This window comes from Puccinia triticina, chromosome 1A (assembly GCF_026914185.1).
Source record: "Puccinia triticina chromosome 1A, complete sequence".
Taxonomy (NCBI): domain Eukaryota; kingdom Fungi; phylum Basidiomycota; class Pucciniomycetes; order Pucciniales; family Pucciniaceae; genus Puccinia; species Puccinia triticina.
In genome coordinates this window covers 1,017,959-1,045,092 of record NC_070558.1, presented here as the reverse complement: position 1 = coordinate 1,045,092, position 27,134 = coordinate 1,017,959, and the positions used below count along the sequence as shown (strand labels likewise).

At 49.0% G+C, this 27,134-nt stretch overlaps 8 protein-coding genes across 8 annotated transcripts; 4 read left to right on the top strand and 4 right to left on the bottom strand.

Moving 5' to 3' along the window:
• Window positions 1-747: 747 nt before the first annotated feature.
• Window positions 748-2,520, bottom strand: PtA15_1A159 (uncharacterized protein; the record flags this gene model as incomplete). Its single annotated transcript, XM_053165156.1, has 5 exons — window positions 748-1,158; window positions 1,245-1,389; window positions 1,518-2,046; window positions 2,180-2,290; window positions 2,370-2,520. 5 exons carry the CDS (start codon window positions 2,518-2,520, stop codon window positions 748-750), a joined length of 1,347 nt encoding a protein of 448 aa, XP_053016376.1.
• Window positions 2,521-2,702: 182 nt separating this feature from the next.
• On the top strand, window positions 2,703-8,903 carry PtA15_1A158 (uncharacterized protein; the record flags this gene model as incomplete). Its single annotated transcript, XM_053165155.1, has 5 exons — window positions 2,703-2,776; window positions 2,879-3,444; window positions 3,539-4,108; window positions 4,183-5,656; window positions 5,732-8,903. The coding sequence occupies 5 exons, from the start codon at window positions 2,703-2,705 to the stop codon at window positions 8,901-8,903; spliced, it is 5,856 nt and encodes a 1,951-aa protein (XP_053016375.1).
• An 862-nt stretch (window positions 8,904-9,765) lies between these two features.
• Window positions 9,766-10,904, bottom strand: PtA15_1A157 (uncharacterized protein; the record flags this gene model as incomplete). The annotated part of the gene is made up of 6 exons (XM_053165154.1): window positions 9,766-9,930; window positions 10,031-10,093; window positions 10,168-10,191; window positions 10,298-10,446; window positions 10,586-10,653; window positions 10,789-10,904. 6 exons carry the CDS (start codon window positions 10,902-10,904, stop codon window positions 9,766-9,768), a joined length of 585 nt encoding a protein of 194 aa, XP_053016374.1.
• Window positions 10,905-12,016: 1,112 nt separating this feature from the next.
• Window positions 12,017-12,753, top strand: PtA15_1A156 (uncharacterized protein; the record flags this gene model as incomplete). Its single annotated transcript, XM_053165153.1, has 4 exons — window positions 12,017-12,384; window positions 12,459-12,525; window positions 12,601-12,667; window positions 12,746-12,753. The coding sequence occupies 4 exons, from the start codon at window positions 12,017-12,019 to the stop codon at window positions 12,751-12,753; spliced, it is 510 nt and encodes a 169-aa protein (XP_053016373.1).
• A 312-nt stretch (window positions 12,754-13,065) lies between these two features.
• Window positions 13,066-13,598, top strand: PtA15_1A155 (uncharacterized protein; the record flags this gene model as incomplete). Its single annotated transcript, XM_053165152.1, has 3 exons — window positions 13,066-13,214; window positions 13,334-13,397; window positions 13,494-13,598. The coding sequence occupies 3 exons, from the start codon at window positions 13,066-13,068 to the stop codon at window positions 13,596-13,598; spliced, it is 318 nt and encodes a 105-aa protein (XP_053016372.1).
• A 4,726-nt stretch (window positions 13,599-18,324) lies between these two features.
• PtA15_1A154 (uncharacterized protein) lies at window positions 18,325-18,856 on the bottom strand (the record flags this gene model as incomplete). The annotated part of the gene is made up of 4 exons (XM_053165151.1): window positions 18,325-18,337; window positions 18,409-18,624; window positions 18,704-18,733; window positions 18,822-18,856. 4 exons carry the CDS (start codon window positions 18,854-18,856, stop codon window positions 18,325-18,327), a joined length of 294 nt encoding a protein of 97 aa, XP_053016371.1.
• A 1,941-nt stretch (window positions 18,857-20,797) lies between these two features.
• Window positions 20,798-22,057, bottom strand: PtA15_1A153 (uncharacterized protein; the record flags this gene model as incomplete). Its single annotated transcript, XM_053165150.1, has 3 exons — window positions 20,798-20,818; window positions 20,884-21,932; window positions 22,018-22,057. 3 exons carry the CDS (start codon window positions 22,055-22,057, stop codon window positions 20,798-20,800), a joined length of 1,110 nt encoding a protein of 369 aa, XP_053016370.1.
• A 1,689-nt stretch (window positions 22,058-23,746) lies between these two features.
• Window positions 23,747-26,058, top strand: PtA15_1A152 (uncharacterized protein; the record flags this gene model as incomplete). The annotated part of the gene is made up of 12 exons (XM_053165149.1): window positions 23,747-23,892; window positions 23,961-24,084; window positions 24,153-24,231; window positions 24,309-24,380; window positions 24,457-24,513; window positions 24,581-24,743; window positions 24,813-24,885; window positions 24,967-25,035; window positions 25,119-25,267; window positions 25,332-25,468; window positions 25,537-25,824; window positions 25,898-26,058. The coding sequence occupies 12 exons, from the start codon at window positions 23,747-23,749 to the stop codon at window positions 26,056-26,058; spliced, it is 1,518 nt and encodes a 505-aa protein (XP_053016369.1).
• Between the last annotated feature and the right edge of the window lie 1,076 nt (window positions 26,059-27,134).

The following is a 27,134-nucleotide window of genomic DNA, read 5'->3' as shown; positions in this document are numbered from 1 at the left end:
ACCCTTAACAATAAAATGACCACGTACATTTGAATAGATAAAGCAGTCAGATCATAAAATGGATCACGGGTCGAAGTTTCCTTTTTCTTTTTTGAGAGAAAGCCTCAGTGTCTTGATTGCATTAATCCGAAAGGAACAAGGCTTCACTTCATCCAACTGCGCTGATCTTAGTACAACTATAGCGGACTAAATAATTCCTTGGCTTTAATGACTATCACCTTTGTTTTCTTGATCAAATGTTTGCTAGCAACCCCATTTTTTTTAGAATCAGCCTTCTTGAGTCTGGATAGCAGGCAGTAGATGCTGTCATCCATGTAGCCTGATCCCATACATACAGTCGGAAATGACCCATTGCCCCAGGCAGAGGCGAACGATATGCACAAGATCAAACAAGAAAATGACTTCATTGAACCTGGATAGATGTATCAGTTCAGCTGTAGCTCGATGTGTTCATCTTGACACTGGAACTCTGATATTGTACCACAGCAACTCCGGTTGATACGGTTACTCGGCTAGGGTATTCTAGCGACTGAGTAGGTGGATTGCTGACTCAAACTGATTCGAAATTGTAGGCTGCTGAGTCACACTCTCTCTCCCTCAATACGTCTTCCTGTTGACCGACCACTCCGGATCAACTTTTTCAAGGATGCAGCGAACAGAGTCTGGAGGTCATAGGTCCTTCTTTCTTTATTTTGTTTGCGGGAAGAAGAAGGTACAAGAAAAGGGCAAGCGAGAAGAGAAAGATGATCATTTGGTTTTTTTATGAGCAGTCGTACCAGGGAAGTGAGTGAGCCAGACGAAAGAGAATAGGAGGAAGCTAGCCAAGACGCTAAGTGTACCCGAGTAATAGGGGAAAGCGCCCAGGATGAATCGTTCGTATTGGTCGTGATCGAGGGGAGTGACGGAGACTTGGATGCCTTTCTCTAGATGGGTGTACCCAGTTCTCCGACGGTAATCGAGCTTGAAGGTAAACACGCCGTGTCGATCGGGGGCTCGAAAGACAGTCGAGTAGGTGGTATGTGTTCCTTTGGCTGATTTGGTCGGCGTCATAGTCACTCGCAGATGGGGGTCGAGCATGGTGAACTCGAGTTGGAGGTCCTTCAACGGACATGGACCCCATCTTCCGTTCTGCAACATCTGCACATCCACTCTGTACTCCTGTTATCCAAATCAAGTGCGCATCGGCTCGTTCAGTCAGCCGGTTGGAAAGAGAGAGAGAGAGCTAAGAAGGTTCAACAGCTGACAATTTCGTCGTTGACCCGGTATCGAGGCGGCTCTTGTTCTCCACCCACTTTCGAATGGGTCGCTGATACGATCCGAAGTACCCCGGCTTCCTGGAATACCCATTTTGTGAGATGGTCGATTACCTTGCGATTTCCCGTCGATGTTCTAGGAGAGAACATGAAATTTCAAGATCAACAATAACGACAGATAAACAATTAGCGAGTGTTTTTTTATTTTTTTTATTTCTTCAGGTGAGTGATCAACAAGAAACCTCTCATGGAGAAAGGACCGACTTTTTGCCGTCAGGAAGCGTGAGCTCGGTGTTGATGAATTCGTCTGAGAAGAAATCTACACTGCCGACGAAGACTATCCTGGATTGTTTTTTGGTTTGGAAGGCGCTGATGAGGCCGATTTCGTCGCCGATGATAAACGGGTTGGGGTCGCTCTCTTTACTTTTAGCTTCAGCACTGTAAGCCAGAGGGCTGGCCCTCAAGGCGCTCATGAGCAGGGGGTTCTTGCCGACCGCATGGCCGATTCCGCGGAACAAGACCGGCAGGTTGGTGCTTCTCACTGAGGGAGGGATGACGATTTGGTCTTCGACTAGAGGGTTGAGCTCGAGTGTGGTGTAGATTGTCAGCGGGTCTTGAGCAAGGTGATGGAAGTTGTCGATCACTGAGGTCGCCGCATTGTCGAAGTCTACGTCGAACTCTCGTCCAAAGTCGCGCCAGTATTCCGAGATTTTCGTCGATCCTGCTAGCATAATGTTGCCTCCATATTCGAGGAATCCCACCAGTGATTGGGGCGAAAGGTCGGCAGGGGAAGCTGTGTGTTTACACAAAAAAAAAAAAAAAGAAAAAACAGGGAATAAATCCAATGGAGCTGAATTCTCAGACTAGACACTTCCCCGGCTTATGAAAATTGCAGCTGCAAAAGAGATAGGGAACTTGGTGCCTACATTTCGCGGTGGGCGAAAACAGAACCAGGTGATCGAATGCAGGCTCCCCGAACTCGACCAGGGCAGGCGTTGCGTCCTTGGCTGCACGAAACGATAGCTGATGGTTCCGGGCTTAAAGGAAGACGGAAAACAGCTCAATGGGTATTTTTCTTTCTTTGTTTCTTCCTGATATCTGATTGAAGGTACATACCGGTCAAGGAAGACCAGAGCATCTGATAGTTCGATCGCTCGACGCCATCCTCGATGACGACCAGGATCTTGTCAGCCGAGACGCCGGGGTGGAGGGCGACGAATCCGAGGAGAGTGGGGGCCAAGAGAGCGAACAGTTGGGAGGCTTTCATTTCTTCTCTTCTGTGTCCTTCGGCTGCTGCTAGGGTGCGTGGGGTGCCGTTGGCTGCCAGCTGGGCTTGTTGGCGCTTCGGGCCCCCCGTTCCCTGTGACGCAGCCCCGTCTGGATGCCCGGGGGTGGTGTTGGTGAGTGGAATCTCGACCAAAAAAAGAAGAAAAAGATATTTACATACATATGGACTCCCTCGAGCGGATCGCCGGCTGGCGAGCCATCCACAGCCAACTCACCACCCTCCTCGGACACTCCCAGCACTTCGCCACCACCACCGCACACACCCCCATCCAGCTCGAGCACTACCACCACTACTTCCACAACCACACACAAAACACCGAGCACCAGCACATCCTCAGCCTCATCGACAGCCTCTACCAGATCACCAACCACGGCAAACTCATCAGCGGCTGCACCGGCCTCATCCAGCTGGTCGCAGACCTCTGCGCACGCTCGATCGACCATCTCCAAGCCAGCCTGCCCCTCCTGCGCGCAAACAACCTGCTGCTCATCCCCACGCACACCCAGGCACCCTTCCTCAGACTGCCCGACCCTGCACCCCACTCCCAGATCATCCAGCACGCCGCCGGCCTGCTCACCCAGATCATCAAGTTCTCCTCCCCACAGCTCTCAACCGAACACGTCAAGCTCATCATCCACCTCTTCATCAACCGCATCGGCCTCAGAACCAGCTTCGAAGCCCACCTCACCATCGTCCTCGACTACATCGACACCCTCGTCACCTTCGGATACGTCCCCACTCGCCCGCTCCTCAGCCAGGAACTCGATGGTGCCGCACTGCTGATCGACCTCGTCCGCTTCGTCGCTAGGATCGTCGGCCTCCAGCCACTCCAGGCTACCGTCAATGTCCTCAGGGCTCTCGAACCCAAGCAGCACTCCGATCTCATCGATCTCTCATCATCTGGTCAGCTTCTATAACGTAAATATATGGCTGTAGATATATATGACTCTAAATATCTATCTATCTATCTATATACTGACCTCTCTCTCTCTACTAGACCTTACTATCCCATTGCAACTCGTAGTCGAAGCTACCACCCCTCTAGACCCTGCCATCATCCAACAGGCCAAGGCGTGCATGAAGGACTTGATCCGATCACCAGCCAACCAAGCCATCAAGTCACTCCTCTCCACCCTGACGGCAGACGACCCCAGGATCGACGAATGCTCAAAGGTCGGCGCCATCCGCTGTCTCAGGTATGCCTTCGAAGACTACGACCAGATCTACAAGCAGGCCAGGCCAGCAGCAGCCAGCTCGGCCGAAGAAGAAGCAAGCGGGGTAGCCACCAGCCTCACCCTGCTCGGCCTAGGCCTCCTGCTCGTCAAGGAGCCTCTCGAGCACATCCTCTCATCCCCCAGCCGAACCAGTCTGGCCATCGATCACGAGATCCTCATGCTCATCTACGATCGTCTCTACTTTCGTCTACAGCCCAACAAGACTTCGATCATCGCCAACCTGATGAAGGAAGACGACCTCGACTGCTGTCTAGAGCTCATGCTACTCTTCTCCAAAGAACGTCTCCCGCATTGGATCAATGATTCTGAATGGTCTTTGGACTTCGATCTAGGTCAGGTTTATATATATATATATCACCCCCACTCGACAAAGAAACAAAAACAAAAACTGACTATTTGTATATAGATGACAGCATTCTTCCATCTCCCCAGGATCAGCTCAAAGACACACAAGGAACTAATCAGTCTCCCCTGGTACCCTTCGGAAAGATATTCACACTGCTCTTTATCCGACGCGCAGAAGAGACTCGCTGTGCTGCTGCTGATGGTGCTCAAGACAAACTGTTGGAATTGATGAGCTGGAATCTGATCACCATCGACAAGTACTACAGCCTTTCGATCATCCTCTCCCGATACCTCTCCACCCCACTCAAGCTATCCCTGATCGATCAAATCCAATCCGATCAAGTCTGTTCACCCGAAAATCCATCTTGGCTCTCCAACCTCGTCCTCCTTCTCGACGGTTTCTTTGAATTCGATGTGGATCGCACCACCCTCACCAATAATAACAATAATAATAATAATAATAACATTAACAAATCGACTGTCAAATCATCAGCTCCATCAGGCTCTTCCTCACCTGCTGACTCTCAAGTCCGACTGCTTCGGTTGATCCATGAGATCTTTATGGAAATCAGGGACCTGGAAGAGTGGAGAGAAGAACTCTTACAAGAGGTCGTCATCCCCACGCTCAGCCGGTTTCTTTTACTGCCGGACCTTCGCTCCTGCGACAATCCAGTTCTGATCGACTTGGTCATGGATCTCATCAGAGAGGTCACTCACAACGAACTCGTCAACGAGCTTCTCTCTAATCAAGACCAAACAGTCGGCGAACAGGAAAGCCACCAAGATCCCACCGGCAACAAGTCGTTAGATACCTACGACCGGCTTCGCAAGTTACTCATGACAACGGCCAAGATGGGCCAGCTGATCGATATTGAGGACATCACCCAACTCACCCAATCAACAAGAAGCACTCAGCAGTCTGATCTTGATTCAATTCCGCCGGCCCAGAACGAAGCAATCCCCAATCTAAGTCTCCCCAGCACCCCCTTCAGCACCCCTTCATCTCTGCCACTCAAAGCTTCAACCACTACCAGCACAACAATCTCTAACACCATCTTCAGCCCTCATCGTCTCTCATCTAATAACAACGAACAAGCTTCTCAGCGTTGCGATCCGGTCTTCGCCAAGCGGCAGCATGATCTTAGCTACAAGGCTGTCGTCACCTTGATCAGAATGCTGACCGACAGTCTCAAGATCTCGACCGGCTACTCCAACGCCAAATGTGTTTCGATCTTTGTCGATCTAATCGGCCTGCTTCGACCGGCAAACGGGCTCATCAATTCTTCTTCAAATCCACACAGCCATCAAGCTCAATCCGGGCTTCCTCATTCATTCAGCTTGGGTGATTTGGACCATGATCTCCAACGTAAGGCCGATGAATCTCAGATCGATAATCGCGCCCGTCTAGCAATCTTGAAATGCTTGCTGAGGTTAAGAGCCGACGAGGAACATCGCATCCAGTTCGTCAGAGACTTGGAAATCGAAGGATTGGCTCAAATCATTGGCAGGGTCATTGATCCATCCCGATCAGATGCGTACGTCCCCTCTCTTCTCACTCGCATATGTACAACTCAGTGATATTGACTCTGCATTCACATCGTTTCCAATAGATCTGCGCTTCCTTCTCCTGATAAAAAGGCGTGTGTCAGCCCTGCAACTTCTAAGCCACGCGCTGCACCTACCTTTTTTCGTGAGAATTGTGAACCTGGAGCGACCAACATGGGAAAGAGGTCGGCCTCGATGACCACCAATGCAACGGCTACGATCGGAACGACTGAGCCTTTGGACGAAGGCAAGCCACTCTGGACCGTTCCAGACAACTTGAATGAGTTTGGATGGGAGCCCAAGATTGAAACCCAGTCAACTCACTGCCTGGTCACGTACGACCACATCGTCCGCAAAGATTGGGATCCCTCTCAGGATCACCTCTCGGTCAAGAACAACAGTCCCAGTACCTGTCATCACGTCGTTCGGCACATGACCATCCTGCCGATCCCCGACTACCTGGCAGTCTTGATCGCCATCCTGCGCTACGAAGTGGATTGGGAACTGGTCTCTTATGTACTCTGCCACCTGCCTGGCCAGCTCAGTAATAAACATTTCACTTGCGAGCCCCGCGCCTCACAGCAGATCCATCAATTACGCCGGTTTCTCTGCAGCGGAATCAAAACTGATACCCTGCTCCACCAAGTCCGCTTCCCGCCGCGTCAGAGGGTCAAGTTGACCGATGCACATGCGATCTCCTACCAAACCCTTTCCACCTTGATCGCATACAAGGCGCTTTTTGACAAATCGCAAGCGGATGAGATGGTCGGCGCGTTCGTCAAAGGGCTGAGCAAGTACAAAGATACCGCCAAGGCCTGCATCCATGCACTCTCTCTAGCCTGCCATGAGCTACAACCTTCCATCACTAAATTCCTTCCCGAGATCCTGCGTGGGTTGACGAAAATCGTCTCCTCAGCCTTCGTCTCGGTCCACATTCTAGAGCTACTGGGCTTTCTGGGTCAGATCCCTTCGCTCTATGCAAATCTCACAGAGGAAGAGTTTAAGATGATCTTCGGTATATCCTTACAATACATCACCACCCATAATCAACTCCAGCAGCTAGAGGAGTCCCGATCTGCACACGCATCCGCCAACCACCACACACCCCCAAGGGCTGCTGGGATCTCGACATCAGAAATCTCGCTCGCCGAGGACGTCGAGTTGGCATTCCAGCAATACGTCTATTTCATGGCATTCTACATCATTGCGCTCTGGTTCGTCTCACTCAAGCTTCCGGAACGCAAGAAGTATGTCACCTTCATCACCCGCAAGCTCGTCCAAGCGTGTGAGGGCAAGCAGGGCCTTGACGAGCCTACAGAAGTGTGCTTTGATATGCTGAATCGGTACACCTATTCGAATGCCGAGCCGAAACCAAGGATGAAGCAGTCCAAATTCAATCAGATCATCAACTCATCCCTGGGCAAGTCGGTCCGGACGACCAGCTGGATCATCGGCAACTCGATCCTGACCATCAAATGTCTCAGTCGGCCTGGCTGGACGGAGGTCTGTGTGAAGCGACCGAGTGGAATGGTCAAGATGATCTGGGAATTGGAGAACCTCAGCGGCGACTATGGCGCCTCGGAGCAAGACGTCTTGGAGATGGTGATCCGACACCGGGACACGCTGAACTCGGCTGCTCCGGAAGATGATGGCTTGGGAGATGAAACGGCTGATGCTCAGCAGCAACAGAAGGCTGAAAAGCCTCCTGGTGATCGATCCCCGCACCAGCCCCGGGGAGAAGTCAGTTTGGAGTCGGTCCTCGAGCAGTCTGAAGAAATCACTCGGACGACAGGCATCGAGCCTAACTACACCAACCTGTCGGTTGAGCCTAGCTTCTTTGCCCTTCAACTGTTCCCGTTCGGAGATCTTGGAAGCCCGACGCTTGAAGATTCGCCCTCGAATTTCAGGCCACTCAAGGTGCCCGACCAGCCGATCTTTCAGCGGGCGGTCGAGATGATCGACTACCTGCCCGTCGTGGATTTCCACAAGATCGGGGTGATCTATGTGGGCCCGGGCCAGACGACGGAGGAGGAGATCTTGGGGAACCGGGAAGGCTCGAAGGCGTACATCAACTTCCTGAGCTCGCTCGGCCAGCTGGTGCGGTTGAAGGGGTGCGAACATTATAACACGGGAGGACTGGACTCGAAGAACGACTCTAATGGGAAGTTTGCGTACATGTGGGGCGACGACATCACGCAGATCTGCTTCCATATCGCCACGCTGATGCCGACGAGTCGCGACGAACAGCCCTCGGGCCCGGACCCGATCATGGCCAAGAAGGCGTTGATCGGCAACGACTTTGTGGTCATCGTCTTCAACGATTCCGGCCAGGAGTACCGCTTCGACTGTCTGAAGTCCCAATTCAACTTCATCAACATCATCATCGAGCCCAACACGCCCATCAACTCCACCCTCAACTTGCATGCCGGAGTCCAGCAGGAACTCAAGTTCTTCAAGATCAGTCTTCAGCGCAAGAAAGGCTTGCCCAAGATCGGCCCGATCGCCGAGAACTTCAAGATGATCTCGAGCTCTTGTCTCTCCGACTTCGTCCGCCGTCTCTCGCTGCATTGCAACACTTTCTCGCAGGTCTATCTCGCCTGTGTCGGCACCGACCACCGCTCCCCGGCCCCGGCCCCGTCGGCGTCGGCGCAGCAGACGCAGGACGACCATCCCAATCCGCTCAGACTCCATCTCCATCCCGGCCGGAGGAAGCTCGAGTTCGTCAGTAACTGGCGGGCCCGGCTGCGCGAGATCAAGCGGCTGAAGGAGCGCATCGCCAAGCTCGTCCCCGCTCCCGCACCCTCCGCCGCTCCCGACGACCCCGGCGGCAAGATCCCGCTCGTCGTGCCCCCGCCATCGACATCGATAACAACGAACTCGACGACGACGACGACTGTTGGGTCTTCGTCTTCATCGACGACTGGCCCAGCCTCGACTCTCTCGACGCCGGCGCCCGCCCCGCTGCCGCTCCTCGACCCGCTCCCGCCCTCCCATCCCTCCACATCGCCCGCTCCTCTCGCCGCAACCTCGAACACCACGCCCGCCTCGCTCGCCCCTCTCCCTGCTGCCTCCTCCTCATCTCCCTCGTCGGCCGCCAGCACGCCCGGCCCTCCTAATCCTGCATCCACTTCGACACCCACTATGTCGGCGACCACGACGACGAGGAGACTCTCGAGTATGATGTTCGACGTCGACTTGTTGGCCCAGAACCTCGACTTCAGCTCCTGGACCGACTAGCATCTCCTCTTCCTTTCTGTTCTGGCCTTGTCTCTTTTTTTTGTGGCTTGTTTTTTTTTTTGTTTTTTTGGTGTGCATCTGTTTGGTTATTTGGGGTTGTCGTTGGGGTTCTCTGTCGGGCTGTCTTCTAGGCTTTCTCTTTTCTGTGGGCGCGGGGAGGCGTTGGGGTGGGCCGGGTGGTGGTGATCTGACTCTTGTTTTCCTTTTTTTCCTTTTGGGCGTGCGGTAATTTATTTATTTTTTTGCTTCGACGCTTGAAATGGCCTCATCTTTCAACTAAAAAACAATCCGTTATGCAGGGTCTTGTGGAGTTGGCTGGTTGCACGACTGGATTCGGCAGACCTAGTGTGTCTGTTCATAAGGTGTGGGGCAGGCTTCTGGCATGAGATGCGCATGTCAGCTCTCCGGCCCGTCCAGAAGAGCATTGCTGCTGGATGCTGCGATCATTTTTGGGTTTTCGTTCTTGTGCTTTGAATATCAGAGTAGGTCTTGAGAAAATGTGAGCGGACAGCTGCATCCATGCCTGTGACGTGTTCTTCTCCGGCCCTGCTACATCTATGCTATGGAGCCAGTATTGGTCCCAGCTGAAACTTGGTGCAGCAGCCCTCCTGTCAACTCTCATGTGTATAAAGTGGAGTGGTACAGTCTCGGGATGGACAACTATTCCCAGGTAACTATGATAGTTTCTCTTGTTCTCGTTTTTCATAGAGTTACAGCCAGTTCGTAATTCACAGGGAGTACAAAGGAGCCTTGCAACAAGTGAAAATGGCAGCAGGCTGAAATTGGGTGGTGTCAATGCTGGCAAATCTGGCATGACTCGACAGAATATGTACATTGGATTGTGATTAATGTACAAAGGAATCTAGGCTTGAAAGTGTTGACTTAATGACTTGGCTTCTTCTTCCATGTCCTCCTGTGTGCGTGCAACACGTTCTTCATTGTCAATTTTCAGTTGGCTTACTTGCTGTTTGTCAGATTGGTCATTGCTGGCAGTGGAGCCATCGAATCGATTCAGATGATCGTAGATCTGCGCAAATCTTGTTCTCAGTCGACCAATTCACAAAGGGGTTGCAGCGAGGGAGATAAGACAAGAAAGAAATGTGGTGTGGTGTTGGGAAAACACCAACCTTATCATTCGGAACGAAATCGTTGGGGCGTCTGGGAATAACATGCACGTGGAGGTGTGGGACCTGTGATATGATCAACCAATCAGCATATGTTAAGTCCACTGAGGGATGATGGTGGGGACGAGTGTCTAACTGACCGATTGTCCAGCAAACGGGCCATCCTATCGAGCAGATTCCCGCCAAGAAAACGGTCCCACATTAACCGGGTCATGTAATTGCTTGAAGAAGAGAGCGTATACAGATATTTTTGAAAGCGAGATGGCTCACTTGGATGGCCACAGTGAGACTGCTGGCTTTGTGGACCGATTCCATGACCGAGCCCACTCGTTGAACCGAGCCGAAAAGGTCGGCAACTTCATCCCGACTGAGATCTGCAAGTCGCTTCGCTTCGGTTCGTTTAGGGATCACCAGGACATCTGTGTATCCGGGGGTGATGTGTTTTATGTTTGTTTGTTTATGATGCTTTGAATACAGTCAACTCTCCACTATCAGATTGCAGCAAAAAGCTGAAGAGAATATAATGAAGTATGATGCTGTCCTAAACTCTCAACTTACGCCCCGGTGCAATCGGTTTGAGGTTGACTATCGCAAACGAGTGATCAGACCGGAAAAAGACCTGGTTCCTGTTTCATGAAATCAAACGTTTTTTCGGGGGGTCATGATAAGCTTTTCAGATCATGTCTTGCTTCGGTGGGGCCAATACGACGGGACTGCCTGGCCCAAGATGTGTTCAGCAAGTGCGACGTATATTGACCCACGTGACATCAAAGCTCGAGAACTTGAGGCTTGAAGACATTCGGATCGAGCCGTGGAGGATGATGGCGGGGCCGGTGGAGAGATGGTTCCGAGCGTTCAAGATAGTCCGGAGCAGCATCTGGTCTTCGGCGGCGGTTGAGCGCCGGCCCGCCGCCGAGCCCAGCTGCTCGCGGGACCCCCTGGGACCCCGAGCTTACCCAGTGAGAGCCCCGGAGGCAGCCCCGTGTTGTGGCTGGGGTCACGTACTCGGCTGCGGCTCAGCCAGCCGGAGGAGATAACATCAGGATGCTCTTAACACAAGTCCCTTCCTTCCGGGGGGGCGCGAAGCGCCTCCGAACCCGAAGGGACGCTCTCCGTCCCTTCGGGACGCGGGGTCGGCCCCCCCCCCGACCCTCCGAGCGAGAGGCTTAGTTGAGCTCGTGTTTCTACACACCCGGACGATCGGGGCGCCCACTTAACGCGGTCGGGGGCGCCACCTGGGCCCCGCAAGAGGGGAACGGCGCGTTGCTCCCCGGCATCTGTACAGCATATCCAAAATTGCTTTGCCGTACAGGCCCCGCGCCATACCTGAGTACAAGATGGCGCCGACCTGGGTCGACAACTTTTAAACGGGGCCTAAGTTACATAGTTCGGGCCGCACGCGTCTCCCGCCACCGGGCCGTCTCCGAGACAAGGTAAACTTTACACCCAGGGAGAAGTGTTGCTGGTGTGCCTCATCGATAGTAGATACACACGGCCAGCCTCTCTGGCGTCGACCGTTGTAGCGCCTGGAAGGTGTTGCAGAAGCTTTCCGATCCGAATGGATGGGGCTGTCAGGAAGGTATCCAGCGCGGCTGGTTTGGGTTAGCCCCAGCAGTGGATGGGCTACCGTAGTATGCGGTCCCAATGTGTACAATATACCCCGTCGAGGATTGAATTAAGGGTCGAAGGATTAAAGCCTTACATGCAAGCCTAAAGCCTTGTGTTGCCATGGATAGGATGTGGTTTATCTGCACCCCGCGAAACCGGCTCCGCAATCAAGTCACCCTTCCTGGCCCCTGGCAGACCAGCTTGCAAGGTACTGGCCTATAAAAAGTAGAGGGTTGTTGCCCCTGCTCCACTTCCTCATCTAATCTTCAGCGTTGCCTTTTCCATCACATTAATCTTTACATTTCTTTCAGTTGCGGGTCGTCTTTTACCAGTTCTCCATTCAAGATCTCTCTCGTCTCATCAGATTAACCCCTCTCAACGATGCTAGCCGGAAATATGCAACGGGCCATCCTCATGGCTATTTTCCTCTTCGCGAGTCTTTCGCTTGCTGCTCCAGCTGATGAGGCAAGAGCCGAGGGGACACGTATTGGCCTCGACGCAGAGTCCGGCTCTGGTGCTCCCCAACGGGTCTTCGATTTCAAGATCACTCCCGACATGAAAACTGAAGACTTGGATAACACCAACTCGGCTCTGAGGAAACTCATTGCATACATTGTCAAAGGTGCCTCAAAGGCTTCTAGATATGTTAAAATCCTGCAACCAGATAACTCGGCGCCTGAAATAAAGTTGAGGATTCTCGACAACTCAATCCTCGTCCCAGGCAGCGGCCCTCCACAATTCGGTTTCAGGTAATGATGCCTCTACTCGGCCGTTTGTTTTTAGCCATTTACTTAAATACATATTATCTACCTTGCCTCGGCAGACGAACGGATGTCAATCCTGTCATTGACAGAACCACCACTCTCTCTGGGACCACAACCTGGTATCAGGTGCGTGCTGCCTCTCGCCAGAGCGCTACTCGCAATGTAGACTCAGCAGCTGAACCAAAGCATCCTTATCCGTAGACGATCCGATTGGCCTCAGATGCTCCGCTTGTACTTGAGCATGGATACCTTCTGGCTAGCATTGAAGGTCCTGTAAGTTCTCAATCCTGATTCCCACTCCTAACAACGTGCTGACTTGTCTCCTTGCTTTCTTTAATCGTTGCAGACAGGTAAGACTACTCATCAATCCACAAGTCATACATTTCATGACGCTAATCTTTATCCTAACCAGGTGATCATGTCTTCGACATTTTCTGCGGGTCCGACTTTGACGCCAAAAATTACGAACACAAGCCCAGCAGCAACAGCAAAACCATCAGAGTGCGAGACTGGACCACCAAGACGCTACTCGAGCTTCCCCTGGTATATGACCAAAGCTACAACTTTGCCGTCACCGTTGACTGGGATAAGAAGTAAGGTTTGAAAGATCCGCTGCGCGATTATTTATTGGGGCAAAGATTATTGACAATCGCTCGTATCTGCAACATGTTCTCTCCTATCAGCACCCTTACAGTTTATTCTTCCATCGGTACCGATCCTCTGAAGATGGCTTCAGGTCCCACGGCCAATGACCCCAAAGCAATGTCTCCAGACATCAGGCAAAAGGGAGAATACCACATTCAATTGATTAAATTGTGCGCTTGATTCTCATTGCTCTGCTTCCTCATTGTGTATCCCAAAGGAGAGCATCATTTTGATTTGGCAAAAACTGACTGAATATTGTGCTCTTTTGCAACACTTTTGCCAATGCTAGCCCCCTCGCTGACAAAAAGACCCCAGCTGACAAAACATGGGATACCCCCCACTACGGCTTCCAAGTAAGCGCAAAGCCACTGCCACCATGTCTGATCTATTTTTACTCTGAGAAAAGTGTGCGTTCTCTGACAACTTTCATGTGCTGCTGTCTCCCTTAGCCACATATCAACAAGGAACATGTCTTCTTCTCAAACGTCTTCGCCACCTCGGGAAAAGAGATCGAACAGCCCAAATTCACTGTCCCAGCGACCAAGAAAATCTAGGCCCGCCAGTGATGTTGCTCAGCTGCTTTTCTTCAGTTTCCCATTGCAATTTTGTGATTTCTGTTTTCTCCGCATAGCCAGGATGGCACTTTTTCCGGAAAAAGCAGTGTGTTTCAGTAGTTGACGGAATTGCTTGAGGTTTAGAACGCTTGTATCGGTGCGAAGCACTCTAGGACATTGTATTCAGTTGTAATTTCATCTAGTTTTTGTATCCTAGTCATTGCTTTTGCGCGGCCGAGCTTGCTTTGGGAGTACGCCAGTTGGGTCTGAATGGACCTGAAGTGGGCAAGTCTCTGATGGGCACGGAGAGAGGAAGTTCAGAGCGATGAGCTTGGGAACTTCTATCAATGGGGGATTCATATATGAATCTCCCGGGTGTATTTGCGCGTGTGTCTTTGCATGACACTGTGCTGCATGACTGAAGCAGCCTAGCCCCAGCTCCGATCCATCAGGGCTTCCCACTTAGCCGCCTCCATGTACAGACCTGTTTGCTCCCCCGCAATCCATTCGGCTGTCGTTCTCTCACCTAGTACTTGCCCCGGAGCACTGGTGCAGCGCCCCGCGGCAAGTGCGGGATGGAGAGGTCAAGAAGGGGGGTCCCCTTCCTTGCCTCAACTATGTAGGGAAGAGAAATGAACTAAAGCTAGCCCAAAAGAGCTTGCGACTTTGGCCGCAAACTCTGAGACCATCCGCACCGGGCACGAACACGGTGAAGAGTTAAGTGTCGCATTTTTCCGTGCGACACCCAGACGAAATCACGCGCAGTCACTGCGCAAGCTGCACAGTCACTGCGGATGCAACCCCAACGAACTCGTCTGGGTGTTGCAACATAAATTCCTCACCGTGTAAGTTAGCCCGGATTAGGGCACTTAGTTCAACCCCGCACCCGCATCGGGTTGGATCAACCGGGGATCAACTTGACCCGGAGCTCCGTTTGGAGCTAGTGGGGTCTAAATGTAGACCCCACTAACAGCAATGGGCCACTGCACTACACTAACGTTATTGGACAATAACTGTTAGTGTAGCCATTTTATTGACTCCCAAATTCATGTTATTTGTTATCTGAGATACAAGTATCCATACTAACAATAACAGGAAATAACAGCAATAACAACAATAACAGGCCTTTTATTGCTACTAACAGGATACAATAACAGTTATTTCTGTTATCCATCACTATTTCCTGGGCAAGTTCCTGTATTGTTAGCAACACAAAAAACAAGATAACAGAAAATGTTGTTATTGTTAGCTGGTTTTGGCTAAAATACACTACACTAACAAATAACGTTAGTGTATTGGCCCACCGTTGCCACTAATCCTGGGACTAATCCCAAAATGAATATTCATCATGCTTGTTAGCATGAAATTTATGTGTTTAGGTGCCAAACACATAACATAAAGACAACTAAACACATAACCTCTGACGGCCTTGGACCTGCTAATCCCCACCCATGCGCATGGCTGATCAGATTAGCCTATTCCAATTGTAATCCAAGCTAGTTAGCCCAGGCTAATCTAGCCACGTATGCAGATGCTCTGAGAGTTTGAGCCGCAGCGGCAAGAGTTTTCCGCAGCTCTTGACATCTGTGCGCGCGGACCATGCTTGGGGGATCCCCGGGGGGGGGGGGAGGGGGGGTGCAGGAAGGCGGTGTCAAATAGAAAGCGGGACGTATAGTTCAAGTTGAATGTCTGCCTTCCTTCTAGGACAGTTCCGGGCTTGTTTGGTAGTCAACACTGAAACTCCGCAACATACAAATCCCTTCAGCACTCCTCTGTGAGTCTGATACAATCCGCCTAGTCCACAAAGGATTCAAATGCTCCGCTTCCACACGCAAAAACTCCGCAAAAGGTATGATTTTTAGGGTAGGTAAAAACTCTCCGCACGCTTGTAATCCGTAAAGTGACACACAAGAAAACAGCTACTAGAATTTTGGTACCGTAAGAGTAGTAAGTAGAAATGCTACAATAGTCCGAGAAAAGCTGTCCCCCTCTGATCTCATACCCCCACTCCGTCTGCACCACCGTCCTCCATTCCCACCCAACATTGTCTGCATCCCTCTTTCCCACACTAACAAACTCCGCCTGCATTGCCTCCAAGCCTAGCACATCTCCAATGCCTGTTCTCCCACACACCGCGACTAGCCTCCCGAGTTAGTCTCTACCCGGCGCTTCCACCCAACGTCATCCGCTAATGATGTCTGCTTCCGCCGCCCCAGTACACCTATGTCAGCCTCAAGCGCGTGCAGCCAAAGAGTCCCCTCCACGCGCCAAGAGACTGCTTCCAGAGCGCGCGCAGGAGTTACCTCCACGCACCAAGAGATTGACTCTAAGGAGTGTGTGGATCAAATACCTCCCCACGCCAAGAGTATCATTGAGCATATGGGTCCCGAGTACTAGTGACTGTTTCAGTTAGTACTAAGTACATATCCCTTTCATGTGCAAATACCCCTTTGCTTACTGCACATACTCCTTTCATACATACAAACCCCTTTCATGCATACATACCCCTTTCATCATGTGTAAATATCCCTTTTATATGCTAATACACCTTCTCATATTCCCCTTTCATGCTTACATATTCATTTCTTATGTACATATCCCTTTGATGTGTACACAACCTTTCTATGTTATTCTGGCTGGATTCAATGGCACATGGAGTGTTTAATAAAATAGAATAAAAGGGTGCTCAGGGGGATGCTCATTTTCAAGGCTGAACACTTGCCTCTGCCTACTGCATGATCACTACAGAATGTTCAGCATTGGGATGCTGAACAAGGTATACACTCAAGGTGCACCAGCACAGAATTTGGGTGCTTGACTCCAGCTTGAGCTGAGGCTTGATTCAAGCTTGCTGCATCTCAACTGCAAGCAGTTTCTAGATTTTTTCTTGCAGTGTGGAGCTCCCAAAAGCTCTGGAATTCAGCATGGGTTGACACAGGCAACTGTCCATCTATGTTGATTTGTCCGTATGATGTCTGGCTTGGTTATGCAAGTTGCCGGTTCCAACATTGTGGAGATCTCTTGGCAATGTTGGGAAACTTGCACTACATTCACCAATGTTTCCAAAACTCATTGATCTTTACCCAGTCAAAATTCTGTCTTTTTGTTAACAATGCCAGTCATCTGCGTGATCACACTTATGCACCCATAATTTTTCATTTACATTCAGCTAATCTTTATCTCATTTCCTTGGTTGCTTTGTCAACCATTCCAAGGCACAGTGCTGAGATGGCCTGTACCACAGCAACAAATTCCAATTTTGGATTTCAATTTCAATTTCACTTTCTTCAAAATATGAAATCCATACACCCAGTATTGCTGAAACCACATAATGAGCAACACTTAGTACACCATTTTTGAGAAATTTAAATCCCATGTTCATTTGCAAAAATTGGTGTCTATGGTACAGGCACCGGGTGCAAAAGTGTGACATGAATGTGGATCAGGTTAACCTGTCCTGCAGGTGTTACATGACAGGCAGCACCTGTGAAATTACAGGTCAATTGGTCAGACCAGGCACCTGCACAAAAGCTGCCTGACCTGTCACATGCCCAGTGACTGTGCACTGGGTTTGACAGAGCTGTCATTCTCATGACAGCTACATAACTTAAAGTCATGCATTTCTGACAGGTCATGGTACACGCAGGTCTGTCATGACTTGTGGCAGGACTGTGTAACCTGGTTTGACATATTTTTGCACGCAGTCAGGCGACGATTCTGAAGCAGTAAGTTGGATGGAAATTTTATGATAAATGACATACAAAATGTTGAAGAAACCGCCATGAACTAGCTCACTTCCAAAGCTCACAACCACACAACAATTTCAAGCTTGAGTTTTCCAGCTCACAATAACCAATTGATTAAGCACGACCATATTGCTTGTGAAGTCTAGCGCTTCAAGTGCTTGCAACTCGAAGCCGAGGGGGGAAAACAGACTTGATGTTTGTATTGCGGGGGATCGGGCGAATTGTAAGTTCTGTCCCGTATTGTGAGGACGATCTCCGCCATGGTTTTGAAATCCTAGGATACACTGATACACCGTCAGTGCACGACATGAGGAAGAAAACCTATCTTGTTACTCACAGTGCCCCGCTTCAGGTTGGCTATCCTTCCGCACCAACCGTTGGGATTTTCGTCGTTTCTGTTGGAAAATAATTCAAATTACACGATGAATATGCAATGTGTTCAAATAGCCGCGCACCTTTGTGTTCTCCCCCTGAACTCAGCAAGGAAGTTCTTCTGAGTACGACTTCATTGCTACAACTCCGTCGAACATCCAAGCCCTTAATCAACTTTCGATAAAACGTCCTAGTTTCGCTGTTTGGTTCCAATTCAAAAATTCGTCTGAGATTCAGAAGATTCAGGAGGAGCACGGATCAGACGCAAGTGGAGGTACAACTTTATTCTCTTTCTTTCTCTCATATCTTGCTCATTGTTTCTTATTAACTCTCATTTCTTTTAGGCTTGCTTTGTCTGTTTTCCTTTTTATTCCTGTCAAAGTCTTCTTAAGAATCTTTTTCGAATTATAGTAAGGACCCAAACTATAAGAAGGTACATGATTTCATTCTTTCAATCATTGTTTCTTCATTTATTTATCTTTTAACCTTTTTATTCTTGTTTTCCAGTATCTACTACTACTAGCTATAGTTTGTGTGCTGCAATAAAGTTTAAAAGATCTCAAATTCCTACAGTTTCTCACCATGTATTGCTCGGTCAACTCGCCGACTTAGCATCCCCAACTGAGAAACATGTCAGAACGCTGGTCAGCAAATCAACAGACTTGAAAAAGCAGTGATGTTTGAGTACTTACGGGCCGGAAGAGGCGTGCATTTTCTCTCCCGCAGTCAGAGGTTTGCCCTCCTGGACGAGTCTGAATATATCCCGCTCTTGAAGCTCGGTTAGCTGGTTGTACATCGCAGCAGTCAGCCCACGAGCAAGGAATATCTCTTGCTGCTCCTCCGTAAGGAGCTTTCTTGACGGCTGCGGCGGATCGGATTGCTTGAAAAACAGCGGCTGCTTCGGCTTGCTGAAGATTGTGCCAGGATAACGAGCAGTCAGACATCTAGTAACGAAGGGCACGGGGGGCCGAATAAGCCAGTACGTACATGTACCAAGGGATTACCCCATCGAGGAACCTAAGCAGGTGAGGAGAAGGATCAAAAACAAGGATGGGGCAGTCAGCGACCGAAGCATAGAAACCACAGGAATAAATATAGCTCTCACAGTTTGATACTCGTGAGGCGTTGCTTGCCGTCCATGCAAACCCATCGGGCTTTGCGTTTTCTCCCGGAACGATTGACAGTAGCTGGTCGTTCGTTGAAGAGCAAAGTTGAGAGTGATTGAAAGATGGTCTTACATCATGGCTATTTCCCTTGGCCTACTGTGTCTGTGCCTGTGTCTTCTTTTTTGATTATTTTCTTCCGGTCACCAACTTGCAAGTTGGTTCAATCTAGCCCATTGATCAGCTTTTCTCTTTTTGTGAGCTCTTAAGCTGAGTAGAAATATGGACACATTGTTGCTCTACGTTGTTGTTTCTTCAGCTTCATCGGCTTAAACCCTGTTGTAAGGACGCATGATCTTGGGTGTGATGGCTTCATCCATAGACAAGCTGCACAGTGGGCATGTGACGTACATGGGCCCAGAAAGACATGCACTGCAAAAAAAACTTGGTCAACTGCTTGCAGTTGACACGCAGGATACTTGAGTCAAGCTGCCATTGTAACTCCACCTGGATGCACAAGTGCCTTTGTTGGCAGTCACTGTGCAAGGTGCCCAGTGACTGTGCTTTGAAGCTTGGGTTGAGTCAAACCTTGAGTAAGGCTGGTGTAACACCACACGCTTCCTCAGAGTTACCACATGTCAACTGCTCACAGTTGACGCAGTTTTTTTTACAGTGATGGAGAGTGGAAACTTGAATGGAGTCATTGGTGGCAGAACATACCAGGCCTCACATCAAACTCGGTTACCGTCTCATGATCAGGTAATCAGAGAGGAAAAGGTATTTACATCGCTTTGCTCTGAGTTGAATTTTCTCCCCAAATGATCATTCACGGCACAGCTACAAGGGGATTTAATTCCCAGGCCCTGCAAAATCACATCAACACCAGAGCATTACCCAATCATGCATGCTGCTTCCCGAAGGCTCTTCGAGAATTAGGGAGTCTTTAATTCACACATGTGCGGTGGGTGGGTGGCGCGGTACTCTTATCTCTTCTGGATCGCGTTCATGGAAGTGTATTGACCAGAAAAGCAGTTATTCACGCTGTCAACTAGAGAGAATGGATCCAAAAAAAACATTACACATTTACACACGTCTCATTTCTTCTGACCCAATCGACAAGCTCACTATTATGTATGTGGCGGACTGGATAAATTACTTAGAAGGAATTGAAGGAAGCAGAGAGAAGAGGCCAACAAATAAGAATGCAGAGAAGATGATATGATTAACTACTTTCGTCGCCAGAACTGGCTAAATCGATGATCTTTGGCTTTTTCTTGGGAGCTTTCTCATTACCCCCCTCGGTTTTAGGGACGCGGGGTCGGCCCCCCCCCCCCCGACCCTCCGAGCGAGAGGCTTAGTTAAGCTCGGGCCACACCGTGGAGCAACACCAACATACACGCTCACGCTCCCATAGGTTATGAGCCTTGAAGGCATCTTGTCAACCTTGCCCAGTCAGAAGCTGAAGAACAATCTACCAACAAACCATCCCGGATCAATCTCATCTTACCAACAAACAAATACCAGAAGCCCCGGCAAAGCCTCAGGTAAGAGAGGGACTTGGTTAAGTTCAGGATATTTACAGGTTGCCGGTTGCATTGGTCTGTATTTTATTTTCAAGCCGGGTCAAAACTCAAGAGTTCATACTGATTCTACATCACTTGTAGTGCAAAAAGGGGTTTATATCGATTATACTGATTGACAAGCTGAGGTTGTAGTTGTGCAGTGTATGTGTGTAAGTATTAAATGAGATAAATAAATAGTACAGAAGATGAGTGCCAGGTCCGATGGAGAAGGGAGTACTTGGGGATACAACGATTGAGTAGCGAGGGGCAGCCGGGATTTGAGCTCGAGCAGCTCTAAGCCGTCCGTGAGTGACGGTGAAGGGGACATAATAAGTGCCTTCGTGAACATCAGGGAACTCACCTCGTATCTGTCAGCTCTCCGGAATCATATGTTATTTTGGAAAATGTTAGAAAGCTCATCGAATTCGGACTTCAGGCTGAAAAACAGGGTTTTGAAGAGGTTTTCGGTTGGATGGTGATCATGTCCAGTGGGCAAAGGCACGATGTGCATGGCTAATGAGACTAGACATGAATTCAAGCGGTCTTCAGGTATGCAGGACCAGCTCCCAAGGGTTTGCCTTCGATTATGTTCGTCATCTTCATCGTTCAGAGCATACAAAATCTCCATAACATGCTCGATTGATTCGTAGAAAGAGGATACCCGTCTATCTAATTTATGGATATCAAGAGAGCATATGCGAGGATCGAGTGAGAACATTGGTTTGCCACTTGGGGTTATCACTATTCTCCTAAAGAATATTCGGGCTAGCTTGATCAACGGAACAGCCAACTCGAATAGATGGACTACCTCTAACTTGAGGGGTATCAATTGAGATCGAGGCACCCAGCCAGGTCGGGCAGGGGTGTATTCAGCTGGATCGATTTGGGATCTTCCTTGCCCCAAGGAATTCGAAAAATTGATTCGGAAGGTCACGTCCGTCAGAAGCTCGTCGAGTGACTGCAGTGACTTTTGCCAATGCTCTTGGATGATATCAAGGTCGTTTTTTTTGGAAAATCTAATCATGGCATCGACAGCCTGGACGCATGAATCCGTAGCCTCAATGACTTGATCCCGGTCCTCGGCTGAAAACATTCCTCTGCTATCAAAATGGAGATAAGCTTGGATCAAGTGACGTATTTTGACGTTCACCAGTTCAAGGAAATTCTCAATGAGACAATCGCATCTAGCTTGCTTGAGAGGGCCGTGAGTAGAGTCGTTCCTGGCTGGGGCTAGCAAGTAACGCCATGGAGCGAGGGATTCAATATTTTTTTTGATTTGCATTATGCTGGGGTGGAGGTTCGATGTGATCTCCAAGGCATCCTTGAAGTTTGGTTCTGGAGCTGTTGGGAGGGCGCGAAGGTCTAATGATCCTAGCAAATTGAGGAGTTGCTGTCGCAGTGAAGGCAAAAGGCTCATTTCTAGCTGGATTAAGAGAGCTTCTCGAGCGTTTAGCTCGTCGATTGAGTAAACTGGCTCGGTTTCTCGATAAGGCCTGGCATCGGTCATTCGACATAGTTGTGCCAGTCTATGCAACTCCTCAACAAGTTGAACTGGATTGGGAGAAATTAAGCAGCATCGAGTCAGTCTCAAGGGTTGAAAAAGGTCGTTAAACCCGGACGAAATTAATTTATGTACCAGCAGTTGTTTCTACCGAGATAGCTTCGGGATCTAACATAGCTTGATGCGGTCCAGTCGGGGGATTCCTTTGGTTTCTCGAAGACCAGCTATGATCACAGACGCTGGAAAATCTGAAAGAGGTAAAGCTGGATTGATATCGCCGAGCGAGGGTCTGGGTAGCGGTTTGGATACGCAAGCAAATAATCGATGCAGTTTCTTTCGGGAGGATGGAATGAAGCAAAGGTGTGGGTTATGTTGCGATGTGCCCGATGGCCTCGACTTATAGAGGCCATCGGGTTTGGCTAAAAGTAAGAGGATGACAAAAGCGTGAGGTAGGTGAGGAGAGACATTGAAGAAAGCGGACCCATCGGGGCCGCGTACAGCAAGTAAAACGGAAGCCTGGAGGGGCAGAACACCAAAGACGGCTCAGTGGAGCCGCGAAAGGAATCATCCTGGAGGGGATAGTCGAATCTGACCCCGCTAGAGTCAGAGGCGGCCGGCTTCGCCACCTCTTCAGGCTCTCCCTGTCCATCAGGACGGCCGCCGAGAAAGGCATCGGCCTTTTCTCCCTCTTTCTTTCTTATCTCTCTCATCGTATGCATGCATACTAGCCAAAAGCAGCGTGAGGCAGCTTTGATATTCGTTATGTCCTCAGTCCTCATAAAACACGGTTCACTTCGACATCCCGGGGACGCGATCGGCTGGGAGTCGCAAGGCCGCTTCGCTCCTGCAAGAAAGTAGAAAGTACGGCCTAAACTTGCTCAGTCGACTTTTTCCAGTCATGGTTTACCCCTCAGAGCCAAGACGTCCGTCCAACAGAAAGGGGCAACCTTTGAGCCAGCCGTTAACCCGGACCGCTTTGGATGGCGTCCCCGGGGATGATGTGATACATTCGGCGGGGCCAGTGGTGCCGCCGAGCGCCAGGCGACGCTTTCTCAAGTCCCTCGTCTCCAGCTTGTGGCGAGCAAGGGAACATTATCGAGGAGTACAGCACCAACCCTCGACCGCAGGGAGAGTCTCTTATGGCCAAGTGGCCGTGTCTCGCGAGTGATGATATGTTGGGGCCTGCAGTGGTACAACCCTATGCACCAACCCCGGCCCTCGTTATTGGCTCGCTGCTGGGTGCATTGGTAATGGGATGAGCCAACATACCAATTGGCAATGGAAGAACAGTCCCCAACTTGCCAAACAGGCCTGGCGGTGTAGGTCAGCGTGGTATCGGAGACATGTGAATGCCGATTGATTGGGCGCGCTTTATCTTGGCAAGTGTAGAGATTCCAGGTTTAAAAAAGCATAAGCACCAGTTCAAGGCCACATGATTACCCGCTTAAGGCTTAAGCAGCTGGAGTAGAACAAGAGGACGTGCATATCTACATGGACCAGATAGCTCTCCACCCGCGTTGTTTCGATTGATCCATGTTAGCTTGAGAGAGGCCAAGTTACATGCGGCCTGGGCTTTTCGAGCAGTACGATGAACGATTCGCCTCGTAACACAAGTTCTCCATTCGGTAGGAGCCCTCCTGTCACTGCCTACATTATTCTTTTCACGACTGTTATCAGCTCTCATCCTCACTCCGACTAAATCAGTTGGATTCACTGTCCTCTTGAATATCCCGGAAGCTGCTGCAGCATCTTTCAACCTAGTCCTACCATTCCGAAACGAAACCGAAATTCAACGCACAACACCAGGCTTTCTTATACCAGTTTTTAGCCAAAGATCTTTAGCCTATAGGTCCTCGAATTCAAGATGTTTGTGGCCAAATGGTCACTCCCCTTTCTACACATACTCTTGTTCAACGCGGTATTTCAATCTCGCGCAGGCGAGCCACATTCTCAACTTAGCACTCGGGCTCCTCCGACAACCGCGCCTAAACTCGTGTTCGCTCACTTCATGTTCGTGCCATTTGCTTTACAATGCGGAGTGCTCCTTTGTAGCGCGAATTGACCATTTTTGTTATCAGTGCTGGATTGACGATCAATTACACGCGGGATGATTGGAAAAATCAAATTACCCTGGCGGCCTCTCATGGAATAGATGCCTTCGCTCTCAACGTAGGAACTCCAGACAGTTGGCAAGTTGATCAGGTTTGCAGTGCTCAAATGTAATCATGTTTTCCACGAAGTGGTGAATTGACCTCGTCGATATGTATCAGGTCACCACGGCATATGATGTGGCAACACAAGTTACTGGAACCAACGGCCAACCATTTCAATTGTTCCTTTCGTTGGATAGTAAGCTATGCTTTCAAGTAGAATTTTCTTTGTAGAGCGTGATTGGATGTTCAACTGCACTCTTGCTTTGTTTACAGTGTCTGTTATCCAAACTGCCAATCAAGTCTCCAGCTGGGTCACGAAGTTTGCTCCGATGAAGTCACAATTGCGTAAGAATCATATTACTGGTTGAAAGCAGTCTCACTCATGAACCCAATGACCAACAACCGGATATGATTTTGACAGTTATTGGAGGCAAAGCTTTTGTCTCGACATTCGCGGGCGAAAACAATTCATTTGGTGGTGAGTCTAAACATCTTCCCATGGAAATATTATGACGAACCTGGAGCTAATGCTCCTAACCACTCAGCCACCAACACCTCGATGGGCTGGAATGCTGCATTAAAGGCCCCCCTAGCTGCATTAAGCCCACCTATGCAAGCTGCCTTCGTACCTGTCTGGAGCAGCTTGAACCCCAGCACAGCTGTGTCCACGAACCCAGTCGTGGATGGCATAATGACTTGGAAAGCCTGGTAAGCGCACCTTCTACTATACTCAAGCAGAAGAAGTGATATGGCTCTCAGCTCACCTTAATTCCGCAGGCCCACGGGGAATGACACCATAAGCACATCGGTCGACTTGCAATTTCAAGCTGATGCCAAGAAAAATGGCAAGGTGAGCTACTCCTTCGTTCGTCTTACTCTGGCGTAGTATTACTGATCAATCCAATCTGACTGCATCCATCCTTTTGCCCAGCTGTACATGGCATCTGTCAGCCCGTGCTTCTACACGCATTATTCTGACAAAAACTTCATGTTCAAATCAGTCAGTTTGTGATTTTTCCGCACATCGTTCATCCATGCATGAGTGGCACGATACTCATTTGCAGAACGCTTTTTGCGCGATAGGACGACAACCTTTATGTTAACCGATGGAAAGAGCTCATTGCCATGCCTACCCAGCCCGATTTCATTCAAATTGTGTCTTGGAATGACTATGGCGAATCTCATTACATTGGCCCTATAGCGGGAAGTCCACCTGCTGGCACAAACTGGATGTGAGTAAATGGGCGTCACATAAAAAAACTTTGCGCAGTTCCACCAACACAGTACCTTTCGCAGTTCGGGATTTGATCATCAGGCATGGTTGGATATGACAGATTATTTTATTAAATGGTATAAGACCGGCTCTCCCCCTACGATCACTCAAGATAAAGTGTACTATAATTATAGGCCCCACTCAGCCACGGCCGTTGCAGGTGATTCGCATTTTTTCTCATGACAAAAGAACACGAACTAAAAATTGTTAAATATGCATTGGTTATAGACACCGACCCCTTAGGACCTCCTCCAAATGCAACGGTATCGAAGGATGCAGTTCATGCTGCTGTGTTCCTCACCCCTGACTCGCCTGCTCAGCAGCTCAAGATAACCATTGGCACCGCGAGTCAAGTGTTTAATCAAATGAAACCGGGGTCGATTTCCACATTTTCAGCACCATGGAGCGGCAACGGTGGGGATGTCCGGGTGGAGCTGTTAGATGGCTCAGGAAAGCCATTACTCAGCGGAAGTGGAAAACGTTCGATTAGTAATGCCATTCGCGAATACAACTTCAGTTGAGCCATTTTATCTACCGCGCTAGTGACAATCTCCAAACCAACTAACACCATCGGAATCTATCGTGTAAGACTATGCCAGCGAGTTGTTGACGAAGGAAGTTGCATCTAATGCGACATCTTCTCCCACCAAATCCAACGCGAAGTCGGACTCCCCGCATGTTGAGATTTCATCCTTATTGTACATCAGTGCAATCACAGGAACGGTGGCTCTATTTTTATACTCCTTTTGAAAGTGAGTCAATTCCACGTGAATCATCAAGTGTTTAAACCACGACACTCATTTTTTTCTTCCTTCACTCGTATTTTGTTTCTCTGGCCCTTAATCTCTTAATCATCAATCAGAGGCATGTCTCAATATGTATCCTATCAATATCACTCGTTGGATTTTATTGTCATTATCTCTTGCAGTCTTCATATGCTCATTATTTTTAGCTATGTACCCATAGGCGCTGTTCCAAACGCTCTTTGAGTCAATTTATATTTTTCATGTCATGTTTTGATAGAATTTTGACTATTCTGCAACATGATTACCTCCAATGTAAAGCTTCTGGTATGTGGCATCTGCTGCATTTGCAGACCTCTGGAGATGTCAGGTGCAGCCACATCAAATCCAACACCACTAACATTGGCTTTGATGTGGCCATCAGCAATCATGACATACAGCTAAACCATTCCAAGCCTGAAAAAATTGATCTAGTAGGGGGGACCACAATTGAACTATACTAAACTTTGGAGCTAAATTTAAGGCAGTTATGAACAAAGTTTTAAAATTTTGGTCAAATGCACGGCAACAAGTGATACTGATCAATCAGTGCAACTTGTCAATTTTTAAAAAAAAAAATCATAAACACCTTAAAATGTGTCCCAAAGTTTTGCAAATTTTTAATTGTGAACCACCCTTTTAATTTTTTGTGAAATTCTGCTTACATCATAATTGTCATCTTTTGTTGGTACCATGATTCAAAACATGTTGTTATTCAATTCAACCTCAGATTCTGCAAGTATACCAGGAAGCTTCAAATAATAACCAAAAATACACAGAGACTGATAAAGATCCTGTCTATTGATTTGTCAAAACAATCTTGAAATACTTCTGTAAAAATATGTGTTTGATTTCTCTTCATGCCAAAGTGCTCAGAACTGCTGATCCCGCCAACATCCACATGTACACATATGTGTTTTCAACCAGTACATATATTACATTTACACATAGATCCCATCAAGGGTGTGCTGTTATGTTACCCGTAATTGGTAATGTAACTGTAATGTAAATGTAAACCTAATTTAGTTACAATATCCACCGGCA